Consider the following 23593-nt stretch of genomic DNA (forward strand, 5'->3'; position numbering starts at 1 on the left):
ATGTCATGTGAAATGTTGATCTTTTATATGTTTAAGTACCAAATTTCACGATTCTACCATGAACGGTTTTTATTTTACAGGTAATTGAATAAACCATGGCGGACCAAAGAGGAGTTGCGGGGTGTAATGAAGTTCTTCTTCCTGCAACACAATTCGCCCAAGGAAATCCCTGGTTGCATGCTGGACAGTGCCCTTCATACTCCACTGTGAAGAAATGGTGTGCGAACTTCAAGCGTGGTGAATTTTCAAAGGAAGATGGTGAAAGGTGTGGCAGGCCAGTGTCAGTGTCAACTCCGGACAAAGTGGACCAGATTCATGACCTGATTTTGAGGAACAGCGGATTTCGCTTCAGGAGATAGCTGACAAAGTGCACATATTCAAAGAACATGTTGGGTCAATAATCCATGATCAATTGGACTTGCGCAAGCTTTCTGCGAAATGGATTCTGAAATATTTGAACGCGGATCAGAAACGCGAACGTGTGAGATCATCGCAGGTGATTTTGCGGCATTTTGCGAACTCCAAGGACGATTTTTTGAATCGGCTTGTTACCCAGGATGAAACGTGGTTGCATTACTTTGATCGGGAAACCAAAAGCAGTCATGCGAGTGGCGCCACTCAGAATCTCCAAGGCCAAAAAATTCAAAGCACAAAAGTCCGCAAAGAAGGTGCTTGCCTCAATATTCTGGAATAAGGATGGTGTTTTGCTCTCAGACTACCTTCCAAAGGGCCAAACCATAACTGCAGAGTATTACTGCAGTCTGCTGGCTAAGGTAAAGGACGCTATTAAAGAAAAGCGCCGGGGAAAGTTGACACGAGGTGTCTTGTTTTTGCAGGACAATTCTTCCGTCTACAAGGCTGGCAGAACAATGGATTTTCTGAGGGACCTAGGGTTTCAGTGCATTGACCACTTACCTTACTCGCCAGATCTTGCCCCTTCTGATTATTATCTGTTTCCAAAACTCAAAACAGCACTGAAAGGACAGAAATTTCACAGTGATGAAGAGGTGATAACAGCTGCGGAACAGTTATTTTTTGCAGACCTTGAGTTTTTTTTTGAAGGGGTTGGAGAAGTTGGAGCATCGAAGTGCCAAGTGTGTTGACCTTCGAGGGGACTATGTTGAATAGCCTCACACTTTCATGCCTGCAGCTCAAGTCCTTCTGGGTCGGGCCGAGAACTTATCAGCCCACTCTCGTATGTCCTTGGAAAGTTTTAGGAAGAATAGAAAATTGCTTTATTTATTGACAATTTACGAACTCAACTGAAATTAGAAATCAGAACTGTAAATTTTGCAAGATATTGTTTTGTATGATGTGATACTTCACAATGATTATTTTTTGTACGTAAAATGAATCTTTCCGATAAGTTCTTAAAAATAAAATGTAGGCTGATATTGGAACATTTCAATGGAGTTTCGTTCAGGTTCTGTCCAGGATACTTGTATTGAAAGGAAATTAAGTATATGTAAAATGATTGATGTCAGGAGGAACCGAAGTGGTCAGAACAAACCTTTTAAAGGGTGTAAGAATATACCTCTTTATTTCATCTACCTTACTTCCATTTCTCTGAACTTATTGAGAAAAAAAAAAGAAGTAAAAAAATGGTATTTCACATCTCTTGTACAGGCTTGAAGGGCAAGGTCCTATCACATTCAGGAACGGGCAAGAAGAATGATATCTATATGGGAAACGGACCATGTGATACATCGTAAGTCCCCATCCGTTGCACCGGAGAATCTCTTACATTCAAGCCTCACTTCCTTTTCACCCTCCTGCCGCCTTAGGAAAGGTCTGTGGTTAAGGAGGAGGAATAGTGAATGATACAAAAATTAGGACAAGGCAGGGAGAAATGAGCAGATGAGAAGTATAAAAAGGACTCGCACTTCTTTTTCCTTGTTCCATAGTACTCCCTAAAATCTTCTCTCAAAAGTGGCATTTTGGAGCTTTGCATGAAACTCATTTGCACTTTTTTCGTTCCCAAAGAAAAGGCGGAGCATCCAATTCTACGAGCATAATGATATTTTCCTATCATATTTTTGCTTCATCCGTTTACTACCAAACGTTTGTGATTTATGAGCACTGGCTTGCACACTCTTTTGCAGAGAAGAAAATGGAAGAAAAGTGGGTATCCACGAGGACGGCCTTCAGCAGTGTTCTGACGAATATGCTGCTAATTCTTGTATAACATGGTAAATGGAAAGCCCAAATGTAAGTAGAAACTTTGTTTGAAAGCATTCCTACTAATAGAAAAAATCAAGGGATACGAAATAGAGACAAGTTATGAGCGAGGAATGTTGGATCAAACCGACAAGAGTGGTAAAAATTTCCAAGAGGAAAGAGAAATGGTTGAGAATATTTTAACCCCTGAGCAAATAAGGGGGAAAAAGAGGAAGAGCGTGGGTCTGGAATTGCGAAATTGGAAAGAAATGGAACGAGGAAAGGAACTGAAAATTATATCAGTCAGATTGAGGTGGGGTGCGGAAAAGGAAATAAGATATGATGTTTTTCCCCTTCTCCTCTTCATGTCGTTTTCTTCTGTCCTTGCGGATTTCCGCAGACCACCATCAAACTCAACGTCGATCCATAATGTTGTTCAGAGGGTCATGTATATTCTCACAATTCTCCAGTTGATGGGCCAGTGAAAAGGTGCAAAAAGGGTAAGCGATTGAATTAGCCCGTACAGACTTCATTTTTGTGATGGGAAATAGCTGAACCTGGGACCTCTGCAATCCCTGTTGACCACGAATCTTTCTGTGTAGTATTTCCAGTACACCCAGAGGTTGGTCGGACCCCTGAGCTTCATTGAAACGAGGTCAGCATTTATGTATTTATTGAGTTTTTGTATTTTACATCCTTATGCAACACAGAGGTTATGAAGGACGGGAACTATCACTAAAGCTGACTCCGAACCAGGACCGGGGCTTGAACCCAGTTCAGTTAGCAGGTGCGCAAATCACGTAAGATCAACGCTTACAGTATAGGTCGTTCTCCATCACGCTGTGTCGCCTCTAAGAAATTCACATCCCGGTCCTGTCATACATATATTGAAATGAAGCAATTATATGTCATCTTCTTCTTGATTGATTTTTGCCGGTTTAAGAACAGGCATTGTCATAAATAGATGCAGTATCATCATTGATTTAACAATTAAAAAATTAAAAATCTACAGAAATGGTAGTTCAGAACATTCCTTCGCTGTACTTTAAGCTCTCATTTCTCACTTTTCTTGTATTTTGTAGGGATGGACAAAGAGGATGCATTAATTGTGTTTGAGGATCACATTCGAGAATTGGAAAAGGAAGAGGAAGAAGAGAAAGAAAGGGAGAAGAAAAGGTTAAAAAGACAGCAAAGAAAGAACAGGGATGCCTTTGTGGTGAGTTCTATGTACCTAATTGTAGAAAGAAGTTACAAGCGTAAAGAAAGAAGGAGAAAGAAAAGAAATATATTCGTGAACTTTGTTTCTGTACGTAGTTATTTTTCAGCTGCTTGGTGAAAAATACAGATGGTGATCAGAAAAATGGAAACACCTGAACGAAATTGCAACTTACCAGATTAATATGGTGTCGGGCCACCTTTCGCCTTCAGAACAGCCTTGATGCGACGTGGGATGGAGGCATAGAGGTCGTGAATGGTAGCAAGCGGAATTTTACACCATTCCTCGTGCAGGGCATCGGCCAGTTCTGTGAGAGAGGATGGAGGTGGAAATCGTCGTCAGAGTCGTGTTTCCAAGACGGACCACAGATGTTCAATTATGTTGAAATCTGGGGATACGGCGGGCCAGGGGAGGTGTTGAACTTCATCCCGATGTTCCTCAAACCACGCTGCAACAACGCCAGCTGTGTGAATGAGTGCATTATCCTGGAAGATGGCGTCATTGTCCGGGAACAACATCCGGACCATAGGATGCAAATGGTCTCCTAAAATTGCGACCTAATCGTTGGCAGTGATTCGTCCGCTAAGTGTGACCACAGGACCCAATGAAAACCATGATATGGCGGCCCACAGCAACACTGAGCCGCCGCCATGTTTCACAGTTGGGTGGAGACACTGCAGATCATAAGCTTCTCCACACATAAACACGGCCCGTGGTTGGGAATAGGGTGAAGGATGACTCATCCGACCATATCACACGTTTCCAGTCCTCAACGGTGCAAGTTGCATGGTCGCGGCACCATTTGCGGTGTGCGAAAACGTTATGGTCCCTGATGAGCGGTTTGGCCCGTGCAACACGACCCCGTAAGTTCATGTCATGTAATTCGCGGCGGACTATGATTGTCGAAATAGGGTGGGGGAGGTGCTGATTGAGTTCCTCCGTCACTTGCTCCGCAGTGGCACGACGGTTCTGCGTGACAATGCGCTTTAATACCCGGCGTGACCTGTCACTCATGATTTTTTTCCGCCCACTGTTCCGCTTCCCCGATGTGCTTTTTCCGTATGTTGTGTAGGCCGTCATCAACTTCGACACTGTCCCACGCGACACACCTAACACAGTAGCCACTGCCGTCACAGTCACTCCACATAACCGCGCACCAACAATTTGCCCTCTTTGAAAATCTGAGAGGTCTCCCATTTTACACTACCTCCGTCTGCTGCAGCCACTGGACACTGCTGTTCCACTGCGCCAGACGTAGTATGGAGACCTACCTAACACACCACCACCAGCCGTCCGGCGCTGCGGGCGCCACATCACTGCCAACCCATACATCTGACGTGTTGCCAACTACAGGTGTTTCCATTTTTCTGATCACCATCTGTATAAACCGGTTCATGAGTATTTTCCACTTTGACTTCCTTTGTACTACCCATTAGTGAAATATTGGTAACTAATTTGATGTATACACATTTACGTAAACTTTTACAATGCTTAAATTAATAGCTCTTCTCTGTTTCGGTTTGATAATAATATGCTATCGCTTGGTGAAGAAGGTCACACGAATTCGCCTTGCACTCTTAATTTAGATCAATTACCAATTAAAAACTTTCCCAATCATCTCCTTCACTCGGACGCATAAACATGCTTTGCCGACCTTCATTCAAGCTCGGGAATTACTCGAATGAAGAGATCGGTCGCAACGTGGTCGGTCGCGTACGAACTATCCTATTGCAAGGATCAAAATAGAAAAGAAATGCTAAGTTTATCTTTTCCCGTACTTATTAAGGTCTGCCGAGAGGGATAGTTCACTACTCACATATTCAAGTTAAGTACGTACCGCAACCTACTCTCGCGTTAACATTTAAAATTAACACTTGTGAAAAGAGAAATCAGAAAATTGAAACAACGGGAATTGTTGTCAACTACTCATATTTAACCATAGAGCAAAATAGTTTTATCTTACATGAAATGAGTATCACATTGAATTTTAATGTTAACGTACGTACGAACGGAAACAGAAACAAATATTACATGCTAACAATATGAAATGAAATCTGCACCATTCGTATTAAACACACAGTAAAAGCAAGATTCATATATTGAAAACTGATATAGTATTTCTTTTCTGAATAATCCCCTATCTAGCTAAAACGATGATACAAGTACAAAATTATTCACACAAGATAGTTATACGTATATGAGCTCATTAATAGTGGCTAACCTTTCCCCCCCCCTTTTTTTTTTTCTTTTTTATTATCACTACTGTTACACGACGGTGAAACTGGCGTACTAATCACAAATAAAAGAAGTAATCACTTTGATATTAGTCGACCGATTTGCTCCTGTGGAAGACGTTTTCGGGATAGTTCTCACATGAATTTCCTTACGATTTCTTCAAATGTACATATTGATGCTACTTACAGATACACTTCCTCTGAGACGGGGTTTACCCTCGGTGTCGTCCTAGGATTGCAAGATACTGGTGCAGTAAAACTTCTTGTCTAATGAATTTTCCTGGCTGAGGCTTTAACTGATATCGGGCATAAAACTACATACATTGAACTTTCCAATTTTTACTTGTTAAACGTAAAACTTTTCACTATTTCCCACTTATGTAGAAGTACAAGTCTTCGCACCGGGACGCGTGCTCTTCTCCATGATTGTCAGTGCCCGAATGCTTGGCGCACTTTCTTGTCACCACAATGCACGTAATGATCCTGTATGCTCTGGACATAACACTGTTTCTAATTGGCTGGTACTTGAAAAATTGTCCAATCACAACTGGGCTTAGAAGTAACCGGAAACGTGGAGTGATCCAGCACTTTCTCGAATGTTCTAGACAACTACGCAACCGGAAGTTCCAATGTCTTCGAGACAAAGGACTATTGCTCTGCACACACACACACACATTCACAAGAAAAGTCAGTTTGTGGCGTCGAAAAGATGTCATGCACTGAAAGAGTACTCGCATAGTTGCCAACTGCTAAATTTATCACCAAAAGTCAATTAAAAATTCAATAAAATATGCGCATTAATTTTTCTTGCTTCGAGAATCGATAGCAAATGGCGCCCACAGAGAATTGGCAATATTGTATTGGTAATGTTGCCGAAGGACTCTGGACCGTTCGTAGGGTCCTTGATTTGGTTCACCCTGTATGTGATTTACTTCAACTATATTAGGGTAGATGGAAACACAGCATTGTCTTATTGGGAAGAATACGCCACTGTAACACTATTGAGGAATGGTTCGGGTAAGTATAAAACACCAAAAGTATGTATTGAAGAAATTATCCCTTTTTGGCACTGTCAACGGAGCATTATTGGAGGAGCATTATTTACGAAGCACTATCAACGCCAGTTTGCACTATTTTTGTACGCTTTATCATTATTTTGTTGTTATTATTTTGAATAATAGGTCTTTACACCTGTATGTTTAGCCACTTTTTTTTCAGCCACTTTTATATAATTACGAAATGTTTTCTGTCTTTTAATGTCCTTTTATTAAGGTATGTAATTTTCTTTTATTCATTGGTTCTCACTCAGTATTCCTAAACATAGTTTCTCACAGTGTGCTTACGTTTTAAAACTTTACACTAACAACAATATATATTTGCTACAATATTACAAGAAAATGTCACTAAACATGTGTACAAGGTCCATTTGGGTAAAAATTCAAGATTATATAAAAAGAAATACTTTTTAAACTAATAAAACACTACAGGACGAAACGAACTAAACATTTTTTTTTCGAATCAGAAACGTATCGGAGACGAAGTCGGAATTCAAAAATCAAAATACGATTAACAACGGAGTTGTTAAATTTGTGCATTACTTTACAATATAGAAGTTTCAACACTTAATAGCTGTGAATAGATTTTGAAAAACCCCCTTTTTTTCATAAAAATATGAATATCTCTTTCAAACATTTAAAAAAAAAAAAAAAAAAAAAATCAATACAACCAAAATGAGAAGTATTACCAATATCATGCTTTTTATCATTGCAACTTAGTAACATTAAACCTTAAAATCATTTGCTTATTAATTCGTTTTAACGAGACTCAACACTCTTAAAATTATTCTTCCGCAATAGATCTTACTTGCATATCCACTGTCATATGATTCGACATTTGTGAGGATTTTAAAACGAAATTGTTCCTTAAAATGCTTAACTACAATATAACTTCTTAACGGCAATTGTTAAGGTTACATAACTATTTATATTCGGTACAATGGGTATTTCGGAAATATCATTTATAACACTTTTCTATTAATATCTTTTTCATGCCATTCACATTTAGTTACATCGAGGGCACAACGTCAACCTCGGTAAACAACATCTTCATAAAGACACTTCGTTGCTACTACTGTCGGAGTATAGCCTTGCTACTGCTTTCGGAGCATAGCCTAATTTCATTAAACGCTTTATAACATCACCATCCCGGACACACATTGTCAACGGGGTACATATACAAACACAATATTTCTTAAACCCATTTGTAAACATACATCGTTATGTATTCGCCTTATGCCTCATATGATCTCTGTTATCTATCATTATTCTTTCACAAATATTGAGCTCTTATGTTCATTATGATTATCAATTATACTTCTCGGTGACCGAAACTGATTTAAAACACATGGTCACTTTATCTTCATTAAAACAGATAATTGTTGACTATGTTAAAGGAGAAATATTCATTTATTTATTATATATTTTTTTTTTTCAAATAATTACCTTTACTTTCAGAAAAATTTACTTCAGTGTTAATGCCAAAAATTCAAAAGATGCGTCTAAAAGTCTCCGTTACCTTTCTCCTTTTATTTATTTATATATATATATATATATATATATATATATATATATATATATATATATATATATATATATATATATATATATATATATATATATATACCGTATCTGATAAAATAGTAAAGTAAAATATGAAGATTCAACAAAAAAAGTATATCTAAATCAATGATATCTGAATGATTATTGAAATAAACTATTTTTCGGGTACTCCTTTCTGGCCTTCTTCAGTGATTTACTTACATGTATATTTCCTCAAAATATTCGCTAATTAACATAACTTAATAAACATAAACATAACAAATAATAATAATCTTATGTTCTTTAAGACTCTTATAATCCCACTGCTTAGAGCTGAAATTAGTCAAAAATGAGGGGTGATTTCTCCCTTTCCCCGACTTACGAAAAAAAAAAAAGTTTAGTGCAACACAGCAAGAAGCTTAACCTTTTTCAAAAATGGTTTTACAGCGTTAGTCAATCTAACAGTAAGCTAAGGAAATACTGTTCATGCCAGTAGTAAAATTATCAGCGCTTGGGTAAATTTCTAATTGTGAATTTTTATATTAAGTTGAGAACGTTGAATGGAACTGCGCCCATGCGGTCAAGAGAAAAAAAAACATCAAAATTGGGTTATACGTAGATATCCCAACTTCGAGACCATTCGAGGTTTAAAAATAGTTCCGTTGTGTACAGCGTTTTCACATCTACTATATAAAAATGAAAGTGATCTTATGGGTGATCGAATCAAAGGAAAGGGGCTGAATCATTTGAAATTAGTAATTGGATGTAGTTAAATCACCATTTCGAAGTAGGTTAAAACGCTATTCTAAGGGTTAGAGGAGGTCATAATTTATGCGAAAAAGTGTGTGTCTCATGAGTTCGTCAAATTAGGAAAATTAAACTCGGTATAATTTCTTGACCCTTGTCCCGGTGTTTGGGGGGGGGGGGGGGGTGGAGGGAGAGAGTGGTATTTTCTCCATTTTTCTTCACGCCAAACATTTTATTCCTGATCATATCACGCGGAAACGTTTGAAAGCATGAAATCAATTTTTGGAATATAGTACTTGCCTGAAGCTGTAAATATATATATATATATATTGTTACTGTAACGGAAAGGCATATCCTAAGACGATAGAGGAGGTTGAAAAATAGATAAGAAACTACAATGTCTCTCGAGCTAGTCAAGTTAGGATAAAGAATCTTGGTATATAAACTCCTCATTAAAAATATATGCTTTTGAAATTTTCCATTTTAAGGAGGGAAGAATAAATATCTATATTTTTTCGTTACATCGAAATCGATGTTCTCCGTTTTTTGTGATCATATAGCAGGAAAATGGGTGAACCCTTTGAAGTGAATTTTGGAACGTAGTAGCTACATCAAACTACCCTTTTATCATGTCACTTTGATTAAAGGGTTCATCCTAACGTCCCGTTGCACCAACCGAAGATTAAGATCGGATAAGATAATCCATTGATTATTTTTATCTTTGGATAAGAATCTTACATCGTTGCATCAACAGTTTGTGAGAAGGGATTAACTTATCCATGAGTAATCGGAAGCTGTATAAAACTATGACGTTTATGACATGACGTCATGCAATATCATGCATTTGATTGGCTAAAACAGTGCAGTAACAACTGAAAACTGATTCGCGTAGCATCTTGTAACTTTTGTTTTAGATATGGGAAGGAAGCGAGTGAAGTTGACTGCTCGGGAAGGCAAATATGCTTTAATGCTTTTGGACAAACATATCCTTTAACAAAAAAATAATAAAATAAAGAAAGTCACATCAAATACTAAAAAAGAAGCTGTTTCTAATAGTCCAATATATATATATATATATATATATATATATATATATATATATATATATATATATATATATATATATATATATGCATGCGAGCGCTTTTTTCTTGGATAAGCGGAATGATGTGGAAGGTCCGCCGGCGAGAGCTCATGTAGTTCGGATCTTACATTAAGCTCTAGGACCGCATCTTATATAGCCTCGCTGCTGAAAGGGATGCTAAACTCCAAACCAAATATAGGTATCTAGGGTCCAAATATTAAATTGAAAAGAAAAGAAAAATAGAAGAATAGCTCTGTTCTAGCAGATCAAATTCCTTTTTCCGGCTGTTAAGAAACATTTTCAAGTAAGGTGGGTAGTCCATTTTTCTTAAATAATTTTTGACTACAAACTACGCTAAGCTTCACACAAATACCGTCTTGTCTAAAATCCAACGTTCGGTTTTTGCACTGAAGTATAGGGTAGGATAGGAAGAAGTAGAGAATATTAGGGTAGAATACGGTAGCGTAGGGTAGAGTAGTGTAGGATAAGTTAGATTATGTTAGCTCAATGCTTTGCCATTATTTTCAAATGTAGGGCAGAAAAATGAAATCTTTAAGTTTAACGTCTCACGATTATTCAATTTAGGCTAAGTGAGACAATTGAATAATAGAAGAATTGGTGAAATGAGAATGTTGGAGGAAACAGGGGTACCCTAAGGAAACCCAAGGACACGATCTTGTCCAAGACAAATTTACTTGGCCTGCAATCGAACAAGGGACCACACGCACCAGAGGTAAGCGCTTTAAATGTAGGGTAGAGTGAGTTAGGTTACGTTACGTTAGGTTACCGTACAATCAATATTTAGGCCATTATTTTGAAGTGTAGGGCAGAGTAGGAAATGTTAGTATAGGTTAACTCATCATATTGCCGTGTATCACTATCACACTGTATTTAACAGTTATGAGTATGAGTGGGGAAATAATGGGGACATCAACAATGAGGTTATATGCCCCCGTCTCGCCCCCTACGACTCTGTTCGGACAACCTTTTTAAAACCCAAATTTTGACATAGATTTACATCTACATCGCCTCGCCAGTTCCGCTGGAAAAAAAAATAGCAAAGGTTTAAGTTTACAATTGCATCGCCAGTTGGTTATACTTCATTCCAGAAAGTAGCACTGTTGTATGTAAATATGGTCATCTTGATTAAGTAAAGTTTATTTTAGTAGTTGACTGTCGGGTTTGCATAACCAATCAGTCGGGTTACCAATTGACTATGCGGTGCAGATATACTTACGGATTCAGTACTTATTTCTTGCATATATATACTTCTTTTTCAGTAAATCGAATTTTTGTATCTTAAATAATCATTCTTGGGTAAGGACTTGCATTCCCTTGTACAGATTCATTTTAGGCGAACTTCAGTGTATGTATACAATAAGAACTATTGCGTAAAAGACACCAACTCTTGCTAGATGGTCACTAAAAGCATGAATGCTATCTAAGCAAGTTACGGTAGGAGCGCAGAGGAGTGACCCGATCAGTAGCGAGGGTGTGCGTTAGCGAAGGTGGGTATAGATTATAAACGAGGATAGTGCAAACACTCTATATGGCATCAAATTACCTTACATGTTGAATAATGTATTTGTTCGTTACTAAAAACGTTATAGGTAATATCACGATTTTTTATTGCTTGCATATTTGTGTTCCAAATTAAAAGTTAAGTGCTATATCGCCGGACCAATTTTTGGGGAATTTACCGGGTAAATTGGTTAATTTATTTTGATTTCTGATGAAGAACGATTGAAAGTCACGTGATGGGAAAAGTTAAGGAAGGATCTGTTGTTGGTTGTTTTCGATGTAAGCGGCATTGCATATGGAGGCGGAAGGGACTATTTGGCGGAGAGGTACACTTGTTATGATTTAGTAGCAGATAAGGCAGTGTGGAAATGGCGAGTATGTGTCAAAGTTCAGAGTTTTATCGAATTATATCCTAACTAAATGTAAGTTAGCCAACCTAATCTGCTAGGTGGCCACTACGACAATGTGTTCCTGCAAACAGTGCAGACAGTGTGTTTTATGTTTACTAGTGGATAGTTATTAGTATGAATTCATGACAAGTGGTATTGAAACTCGTATTACCAAAATTCACATGTTTTCATTACCCTCGCCAGCGTGCGTACACGCCGTCGCCGACGCGCCCGCTCCTTTCGGACGCACTTCTGCGCTATCGTGTGAGTCCACTAGCTTCGCCCTGCCCCGACTCGGTTAGGTAGCATTTGTGCTTCATACTGGCCACCTAGCACAAGTTGTTTTATCTTTTTTGTACTGTAGTTTTTATGCCATACATATATCCGGACTCCATATTTATGCGAATATACTGTTTTTTTATTCCAAGCTGTAAAAGTTTACACGTATCTGTTTTCAAGATAATTGACTTGTAACTTATCCTAACCTAAGGCTTAAGTTTAGTTGCTCCTCCAGTTTCATACCTACAAAAAGCAGTTAAAACCTCAAAATGTGCAGTTTTACTATCCGCATCCATAGTATAAGTAGTAGTAGTAGTAGTAAGAGTAGGAGTAGGAGGAGGAATGGGTTAGAAGCCCAGCAGGAGTTCATTGGGTTCTGTTCTTGACATAAAATGGGCACGCTGCTGAATCATCGAACCTTCCGCGTATTGCAAATAGTACCCACTTCCACATATCTTTTCTCGTATTAAACATAACTTTACTGCCAAAGTTACACACCTAAACAATACATAAGAACTCATAATCATCATTTCTTACCTCATTTCTTTTCTAAATTTTTCTAATTTCATATAAAAAACGGAGGTAGCGATATAGCACAAATGCTCAAATTAACATAACACATTACTAACGTAAATTTCACAATTATGTGAACCTCTTAACGCTCAGACATTTTTCGTTGCGCGGCATGAATTAGAACATTGACTTACTTCAATACTATGGTTAATAGCTACCTTATGTGAAAGTCAGCGGGGAAGGTTCTAAATTACTGGTCCCCCATGTAGGTTAGTAGCTGGGTTGATGTCTTTCTGTACTCAAGTTTATACATTTAATTTACACAGTACTGCAGAGCGAGCGTAAACGAGTGAAGGCGGGTTAGAGCCCCGCAAGGCACGTTGATTTCTGTCTTTATTACTGATCAATGGCAAGAGGGATCAGTAATCTGGAACCTTGCAAAGTCCACTCATAACAGGATCGACTTTCATTAATATATTTTTACGTAGCTATGTATTTGGGATGTCTCCAGGTAAGAAGAAAACATATTTCGATTAGTAACAGATTAGTCTGTTAAAATATTATTACAAATTTGTTCTGTAAATTTTACAAATCTATGGATCTGTGCAGTAAATGTGCACCGGAAATTCTAATGAAAATCTGCTTACATTTTTTAAAAATATATACACATCAAGTTATTATTTACGGTGATTACTACATGACTTATTGGTAGAACCACGATAGCAGCAATCAATAGTTTTTATTGTAAAATTTACAGAACGTGCTAGCAGATTTAATGTAAGGATGGGAGCAATTCTAGTTTATGACACAAAGTTAATGTTCCAATTTTCTGCTTCGGTTTATTACTTTTTTTTCACACTTATTTCTGCAGTATTTAATATACAAGGGCATATTCAACCCAAATAAACCAAAATTGTAAAGATTTAAAATGCCAATAGACCTATTAAATGAACGAATGTGGCAGTGTATGCCATAAAATATAATTGACCCCAAGAGAGTGTCTTGTAGCAAGGTCGAATCTATATATTTACCTCACATTTAAGGTAATTATATTTATATCTACCATGTCCAACTCTACTAGGTAGCCACTAAAAACTAAATTTCTTCAATTCACAAACTATAATAAATAAGTCAATGAATAAAATAAATAATATAATGAATTAATGCAAGTATGCTACGTTAATCGGTCAATTGTAGTAATGAGATATTTATTGATACAAATATCACTTTCTTGCTTTAGGAACAATTAAAATAAGCACAGTAACACCATTTATATCCACATAACCATATAAACAGCCAAATTATTGATATAATCTTCTGCAAGCAATCCTGCAACAAAACGCTGTAAAATATCCAAAACAGAATACTTCGATAGGAGAAAACGATTACAAACTGCATCATCGTTGAAGCACTCAAAAGGATTTTCCCTGTCTCATTATTCTTCTAGGTCGGATAGCATATTCTGTCTGTTCGAGCACTTCAGATTCATCTAAAGTATCCAAATCTTTTGCAAGCATATTCACTCTACTCACAGCTAATCACGACGTTATCAAGGATTAATCTCCCGTTTTCGATGGCTAATCTTAATTCAACGATTTGGCGATTTAATCTTCAGATCAGTGTTGGTGCAACACATTATCCTCACTTCGATGATTAACTTTAGTTTAATCCCTATCCACGGATTTATCCTCGGTTGGTGCGACCGAGCATAAGGGAATAGAGGAGTTAAAAATAAGTTCTAAAATAATGCACGTTTTTATCTTTTAAGTTTTCATTAAAATGCCTACCTAAACGGGGGGCAGTGATTTAAATATTCGGCATATACTGCTTTCCCTCGTGCGAAGAACGGATATTTCAGCTGGTTAGTAAAAAACGGGGCCAGAAATTTATCTAAGCGTGGGTATTTTTATCATTAGCATAAGCAAAAGTTCAAACGTTCCACATTGAGGTCATTTTTCTCGTGACGTCATGGACGGATAGTTTAAATATAGTTTCACTGGAATCATTGTTCTCAAATTATTAGAAATAGCGCAATTTTAAAATATATCCAAGCGTGGACACCCTTTCACCATTAGTGTGAATGATAGCTCTAGTTCTTTTATGCATATAAAATTCGTATTTTAATTTGTTAGTGATCATAACCGATTGTTCAGTATATAAAATTTCTTCATTTCAAATCGAAATGTTATCAGAATGTAAAATTATGTACATTCGTGTACAAAAAAGACCACTGATCTCTTCTTTAAAGCTTATATTCTTGTAATTGTCCATAGAAAATGTTAGTATTTTGGCTAGAAACAACTAGCTCATTTCGTTATTAAATTAATTCCAATTATAGAATGGGGAAGAGGTTAAAAGGAAGATAGATGACTTAAGCTTTGTGATAATGACTGCTTATGTGCACGATCAGTTCATTACACATTTTTGAGAATAATAATGAGGAGTTTCTTTGAATGGAAATGAAAACATGCATCGTGTACTTATTCTGACTGTGGTCGAAATGATGTAACTACATTCTGTGTAAATTCAGATACGTTCTTCAACACATTCCACCAAAAGTTCCGGAACATGACATCATAAATTACAAACAACTGATGAACAATTGGTGAGCGAATGTAGATAACTAGAATAAACAAATCATTTCTCAGTAGCTGTTTTCAACTATCACATCCAGAATACAAGATTCTTTAAAATTGAGCCTCATTTTATGCTAAATGTGCTGCATAAAAATTGAGACATTTGCTTTGTAGTGTTTGGTAAACATTCCTTTGTGTATAAAGTTCTACTTTACCTGATGGATTTCCGTTCACAGTTTTAAGTATAAGTGTAAATAAAAGAAGAAAAACAGAGTTATAAAGAAAAAATAGAGGACTAGTGAAGTAATGTATGCAAAAATTACAATAATTGGAAAAACTACGAATAGGACAATTTTTTCGGATTATCTTTCTTTTTTTCTCATCTGACCCTTATCCTGATACCATGCTGTCTATCGCTTCTCCAAATCATAAAATAATTTGTGTGAAAATGTAAAAACAGTCCTCAAATTCGAGTTGATAAAGGTAAGTTTCCACATAAACTGAAAAACATAAGTTGAACCTAGATCCTTACGTCCCGCAGATCTCATAAGGGAAATCTGTTTTCCCTTCATTCAGGTACAGAGCAACATGGGTATTCTCTAATAGAAATAGACAATCTGACATTGCTCCCAAGTAAATATTCAGGTGGTATGCAAGAAACAGTCATAAAATATGATTTAAAAAAAGTCAAAAACTGCATACCACAAGATGCTGCATTCTGGATTTAAACCTAGAAAAGGCATCCACAAACTTATTCTGTGACGAAAACAACAAACGAAAATAAATACCATTCCTTACACAATCCGTAAGGTCTTGCCGTTTATTTTATTATTATTAACTTAAACTAGTCTGTTCTTCCTTATTTAAAATCACTAGTGTTTGATAAAATGGTCCAGTTAGCAAGACTCAATCTGGTGGTGTTTAAAAAAGCCAAATTTGGACAATATTTCTTTGATTGTAAAAATAGCTCATCGTTAAAACCTTTGCTTTCTAAGATGGTATCACAGGGACACAGGTTCGAGTCCTAGTCCGGTTAAGTAATTTTTTTCTACTAGTCAATACGACAATAGAACTGCTTTCATCAAATGATAGAAGTACAGAATTTGGAAGCAAACAACCAAGCTGTCTTACATATCTTCAAACTGAGCATGACCTTGGAATAATTGGAACCCACTTAATAAGACTCGCTTGAATTTCCTTTCTTCTGATGCTGCCGATAACACAATCGTAGCAAAGACAAAACTATGCCCGATGTAGTATAACGGTTAACTTGTTGGAGTTCGAATCTTTAGATCGAGGTTCGATTTCAGCTTAGCTTCGATTTTTTATATTAACTGAAAAATAACTATTAATAACTCAACTGCAAGTTAAAATTGAATTGTTAAATGTCTTTTATTTAATAACGAGATTTGCGAATGTGATGCCTATTATTAGTTTGTTATATGCTACAGCGCATTTTATAAAAAATAAAAAAACTTTAACTGTTTTAACTTAATTACAAAGTCTGCTTCTGGGTTTGTTAAGCCATCGTTTACTGTCTAAGGTGGAATTGAACTTAGATAATAAACAGAGGCCAAGTCGCTGTTACGCGTTGATCTATTAACTTCAGAAGTCGAATCGCAGGAAGCAAAAGAGAACCAAATATATACATATATGCCTAAGCTACTATAGTGCGTCGAGCGTCGTTCTTCGTCGTGAGTAACCCACAATTAAATTCCTTGAGGAAACAGAAATCACCAATGAATGATTTATTTTGAAATAAAAAGACGTAAAAGCGAATGATAATAAGCGAATTTATTACTAGTAGAGAAAATAAATTACTAAGTTGCCACCTCCTCTCACTACAGTTAGTTAGCTACGCGAAGCAGCGATTCTGCTTCGTATTTTGAGGTTAAATTCAAAAAGAGTCAACTTTCGAAGCAAAGACCATGCTTCTGTGCTGCTAAGAGATACTAGCAACACAAGGACGTTCACCAACCGTAGTTGGAAGGTTAATGAATGCCGAAAGGCGGTTTATAACAATCATAATCCTCCAAGTCACTCGTCATGGTGCCTACTATGAAAAGTCAAATTTTGAATCTGAAGATGTCTTAATTTTGATAAGGCAATGTTCGAGTCGTGATGATAGTCCAGTATATGACACCTGAGTACCAACAATTGTAACACAAGTGACTTATATCACTGATTTCTGATCTCGTTCACGCACCAACTGTTGCCCAAGATTACACACGCGGTCCAAGAAATGTGGGTATCTAAACTGTAATAACCAAAAGCCGCTCCGTCCTGGAAACTCAAGGACAAGGATTTTGTTGCATGATTATTTCGAGGGCAGTCCTGAGGTGGCTCAAGGGGGTTGTTAATGCTCATTTAAGTTGTTAATTAGAGTTTGTAGACGCGAACCCAGCACAAGTTACAAGATCTGCGCAATAATTCTAACATTAGATTCTTTTACCTGGAGGCTTCCAGCATTATTACAAGTCTTGTATATAAATTTCTGATTACTACAAGTATTACAATATTCATTCATTACCTAAACAAGGCATCGAGTGTTTGACAATATCCACATCTTAATCGGGAAGCCTAGACGACTCCCTGCTTCACAGAAATTCACAAGAAACTTCTAACTTCAGCATAACCTACCATAAAAATTAACATCCCTTCACTGAGTGGCAAAAAATAAAAACATTATCAAAGATTCTCCATCTAAGGAAGATCTTTTTTTAATCTTTCTTACATCTAGAAACACATACAACCTTTCATCTGCATTTTTTATATTACAAAAATGAATATACATACAGAGATCTGACACACAATCATAGTCAACGTCTTGCGAATAAAATCAGAAAAATAAACACACTGCTGAACAAGACTGCACTTATTTAATATAAAAATACACATTTACACGTGACGTTTCGATCTTCTAGTCAAGATCCTCATCAGACGTACACTGATGTTGAGTGTACGTCTGATGAGGATCTTGGCTAGAAGATCGAAACGTCACGTGTAAATGTGTTTTTATATTAAATAAGTGCAGTCTTGTTCAGCAGTGTGTTTATTTTTCACATACAGAGATCGGATGAGGAAGAAAAATGGTTTTGAATGCTAGAACCTTTGTAACACGAAAAGAGGATGGCCAACTTGTCTTCTCCAAATAGAGATTTGGACATGGAACGTTCTCCGTTTACAAGAGAGGCATCAAGTAATTTGAATCGAATGACAGAGAGGAGTGTTGTTCCTGCAGCTGTTTTCCTCAAGTCATGAGCGGATTGGCAGGATACATGGTACGATTGTTCTTACCTAGTGAGAGCGAATTATGAGGACCGCCGCACAGTGTATTTGACCCTAAAACCTGGACAAAAGTCGAAAAAAAATAAATAAATAAATAAATAAATAAAAGAAAATTTAAAAAATACATGAAATAAAGTTTATTTCTTGTTCTTCGATAACTGACGGATCTTGTAAACATAAATTTCATGATTAAAATATAAAATGAACGTAAATAATAATTGCTGAAGTCACTCAACTTTTCTGGCCAAGCGATTTTAAATTAGTGAGGTCGCGAGTACAGTTTTTGAGATATGCATTTTAGTAATTGTATTAGTCATTACCAACAAAAATTGTATTGTTCTAAAGGACATTGATAGAGGTTTTAATTTCATGATATGTGAACATTTTAGCTTTAAATCTTGGTGGTTAAATATGTAATGAAATGTCAAGAATATTTTGAATATATATATATAAAATTTACAAGTTAGGAAGTGTTTTTTGTTTATGTTCTGAATCTAATTGATCAATGATTCCTTTTGGATTTAAAAGTTCAAATTTTCGTTAACTTAGTCCAAGAATAAAATTTTGCCCGAAATTACCCCATTAGTATATATATATATATATATATATATATATATATATATAGAGAGAGAGAGAGAGAGAGAGAGAGAGATTATGCCTAGTTTGGTTTTTACGTGAGTTCAGAAGGCCTTACAGCAGTTTCCTGACATAAACGTATGAGTTTAATCTTTAGTTGATTGAGTTTATACAGAAAAGTTGAATTTTTCAAATAGGATTTCATGCAATTAATTCTATAATAAATAACATGTACTGAAAATTTTTTAAGTTCATAAATTGAATAATGAATTATGACGCATGAAATTTCTTGTCTGTCCTTGTTTGGATTGTCTGTCCTTCGTACAAGGATCAGGTTTTTCGAATCAATATTACACTTAGCCTACAAAATTCCTATTAAACAATGGCAAGCTAAATCAGAAGAAGAGAAAACCATAGTTAAAGAAACGAAGAAAAGAAATTCAAATCAGTTTCAGAGAAGAGATGGGTTTGTTAAGCAAAGTCATGGCAATACGAACAATTGAGAACACTTCAAGAAGGATTATTTTGTCCACGAAACTACTGCCCGAATAACTGGTGTAGATTTGAACTTGATAGAAAAAAAAATATATATAAGATTGTTCTGGAGGCAATTTCAGTCCGTGAAATAGGCGTGGAGAAATTTCAGAACTTCGCTACTGCCACTGCAGAATTTTATGTGAAACTACTTTATTGGTACCCGATGACTCCAGCCGTAAATAAAGTTTTAATTCATGGACCAGAAATCATAAAACATGCTATTTTGCTTATTGAGCAACTCTCAGAGGAGGCAGCTGAGGCTAGAAACAAACATTTTTGACTCAGAGGACGCAGTTCAGCAATAATAGCAATCGTGTTCAATAAATGGCATCCTAATCGCGTTCTCCAGATAAAACGATAATTTCGATTCTTTCTTCTCGAGGTAACAGACAGTTTCCTTCCATACAATGCTCCACACATAAAATTTAAAAGATAGCATAATCTATCGTAAAACCGTTGCAGATTTTGAAAAAATAGCTTTACCGTAGGATTTCTCTTCAAATGAGGATGTTGTTTAATATGTCACACAACTGTATTGCCATTTAAAATAAACAAGTTGATTCCAATATGGCGGACGACAACCTTAACCACGTCATAATGTTTCTCTCTACTACCAACATTGATTATATCTTAAAAATGGTATTACTGTTTCTATTTTCTGTTTTTGTTATTTTTTAATTCATTATTTGATATAGTAAATGTTAATTAATAGGAAAACTAAGACTTTTCTCTTAAAATGTTTCAAAGTATTTATTATAGACAATTTAAAGCAATAAAAAAAATAATAATAATTAATACTCAAGATAATATAATTCCCCTGATTTTCCTGACTGTCCAAAACTGCAGGACCAGGTTTTGGCTATATTGTGTCTTTAAAACTGTAGGTAAACACAAATTAATTTAATCGATTATTCTATGATACTAAATGGTAAATATTTTTGACCGGGTTTCAAGGCCAAATACTCCAATGTGCGCCAGTTTGTCTGATGTTGGTTGCAGAAGGAAAACAATTACTCATACAGTGTCGGAGTTACATGGTGAAATATATTTCGGTATCGTCATACCTATATATGTTTTGGTTCAAGTAGCGCAAGAGGTGTGTAGATTACTTTTTCCAAGTTCACTTTGGCTAGTGAAGGACTTTTGGTATTCGAGTTTTTCGTTGTTGAATCATTCTCCCTTGCAATTGCGTGACTTGAAAATGCAATGATTCCTCGCATTCGATGTTCTTACATTCCAATGATTCCTCGTATTCGATGCTTTGCGATAAGCAGAAAAAAGGGAAAAACATACCTACGTATTTTCAGCGCTGTAGTACTACCTTACTATTTATAGACTAAAGGTTAAAGTATACTGTACACTAAGTTTCGTCTTACGGATATATATATATATATAATTTTATTGATTATAATTTATTACAAATAAAGTCACATCGCCTCACGCGTGTAACAATGCATTATGAAATACGCTTATAGCGGCGAGTTAATCAAATTTAGTTTCTGTTCAAAATCTAGTTTTCAAATTTTTATCAAACTTCGTGTTTACGTGGCAGTAACATATTCTTAGCTTCTGAGAAACAGAGAAAACAACATTAGAAGAAAAACAAGAACAGCGGAGAAATTACAAAATAGACGTTATGCTACTTTACTTTTTTGGAGAGACGAAAGCGGCCCAGTAAGATTTTGCTCATAATGAAATTTCCTAAAGGTCATAAACAAAATTCATAATTCTATCAGTAACGATAAGATCTTAGATGATTCCATGTAGGGCTGTATTGGCTCAATGGTAGAGCCTCCTCTGGTGCTGGAGGTTGTCGGTTTGATCTTCGCTCATGCCGTGTGGTCTGGTGGTGAACAAACACCTCGTGCTTGGGTTTTCTCATGATTTTCCCATTTCCTCCCACTAATTCATCCCTTCATTATCCTCCCGGCCTGAGCCAAAGTTGCCTTAAGGACTTTAAATTCAAATTCAAAGACTCGGGTCAGGTGTAAATGGTTCAGCAATCTTAAAGTGGCATGGTTCTGTGTCACTGAAACAAATATTTAACGAACTTACAACCACGCAATACAAAACCCTCAGAGTTACCGAAATATTGAAACGAATAAATCCTATATGCATTAAAAAGTCAAACTATACTATCCTGACTCTGTGATCTAGTGGCTAACGTCTCGGAATTGGTATGACCCGCTGCTCATCATCTTCATTGAAATTTTCCAGGATGATACCTTAACTACACATAGCACAGAATATTCCAGAAATATCTTGTTTACATCCGGTGTTGAGTATCCGTTATTTGGTTAAAACCGACCAGTGGTTCTCGCCTTATTTTGTTTTGCGGCATTCCTAACGCCTTACCATAGGCGTGCCCACCAAAAATCTTCTGGGGGGGACAGTACCCTTCACTCAGCATTGTGGGCCAAATTTGAAGAAAGGTTGATGTCATGCACCTGCCCCCCTTAATTTTCAAAATGTCACATAACACGAATTAAAGTGCCGCAATTTAGGATAGATAGATCCTATCAATGGTGATAACAGGTTCTATTCCAGGACACAAAAAATCCTATTTATGGTACTGTTCACAATATTTATTATAATTAATAGGATTTCCAGGGCGATGATATTAATTTGTAGGTTTCGTGACAGTACAATGAACTTATGATCAGTGACTAAGCATATTATTCAAGTTCATATTTTCATTTATGATTTGTATTGTTTCCCATTTTGACACTGAAATTGGGTCTTTAAGTGTCCTGTTAAAAAGCCCCAACCTCTGATAATATCTCTAGCCATATGAGCCCAAGAAATGTAGATGCTTCTTCAAAATGTCGCAAAAGCCCAGCTGCTGATCCTGAAGAGATGTTGACAATTCCGTCAGTCTTCATCTTTTCCAACGTAGAGAGAATTTCTTCATAATGTTAACAACTCCCGTTATTAGACTAGTCTACAAATTCACCTAGTGGGACACAAGGATTTAATGTTTACAGTGTTTAAGACGAGATCACAAGCATTAGCCTCGATTAGAGCAGAAAATCGTGACCTCACTGAAAGTGACTGTGAAAGCAGTGCTCATAGTTCGTGCACCCACTGCAAAGAGTTTCTCACTACTTCTGATGCACTACAGGTACCCTTAATCACAAGATCATTCCACAATGTACGTACAAGGCAAGAGTGTACTTATAATAGATGGAACACTAATTCCAGAGCCATCACTCGTATATCCAGAGCCATCATAAACTTGTCCAGTAAGTTAAGCAATGGAAAGCTGAAATCTCACCATCTCATCCAGAATAACTGAAGCTATAAACTCACCAGTAATTTTTTGATATACTGTAGAACACAAGAAAACTTTCATTAGAAAGAAATCTTCATCAACTCACCTGGCACAAATACTTAATTGTTCTTCGCCATTCACATCACGGGAACCATCAGACAATAGAAAACAGAGGAGGGTTTTGAGATTTGATTTCGTTACATATATAAAAAGCAATTTCTTGGCCTATGGTTTCGAGATTTCGTTCTGGATTTTATCATCCATGAAACTACATCTCTTCATGTTTCCCTTTATCCGGCTCTTCAGTTGTGGAAAATCATCAGAGCAAAGGCTGATCAACTGAAATAAATTCCTGAACCGGGAGTCATGTCCTCTAAACTCGAGTCCTTGTCTTGCAAGATAACGTATACTTGAGATTACTTTTTTTAGAAATTTCCTGGCTTTCAGTTGTTCATCTAAAATTTGTCTGGTTAGTTGGTTTTCTATTGGATTTTTTTCTTTGCGTGTAGCGCAGTATAGCAAGTTTATGGCATTCTGAAGTTTCGTGAATACTTAATTTATCTTTAGCCGCCTTCCAGTTGCAAAATCCTACAGTAGAGAAAGCGTCT

At 36.5% G+C, this 23593-nt stretch overlaps 1 protein-coding gene across 4 annotated transcripts in view; it reads left to right on the forward strand.

The window, feature by feature from the left end:
- The window catches only part of Prp40 (pre-mRNA processing factor 40), a 219048-nt gene that overhangs the window by 108445 nt on the left and 87010 nt on the right, over positions 1-23593 (forward strand). For all 4 annotated transcript variants that reach the window (XM_081740145.1, XM_081740142.1, XM_081740143.1 and 1 more), the window contains one exon: positions 3240-3373. In XM_081740145.1, coding sequence (XP_081596271.1) covers positions 3240-3373 — 134 coding nt within the window. The remainder of the gene's footprint in view (positions 1-3239; positions 3374-23593) is intronic.

This window comes from Thermobia domestica, chromosome 15 (genome assembly GCF_964235325.1).
Source record: "Thermobia domestica chromosome 15, izTheDome1.hap1.1, whole genome shotgun sequence".
Classification (NCBI taxonomy): Eukaryota; Metazoa; Arthropoda; class Insecta; order Zygentoma; family Lepismatidae; genus Thermobia; species Thermobia domestica.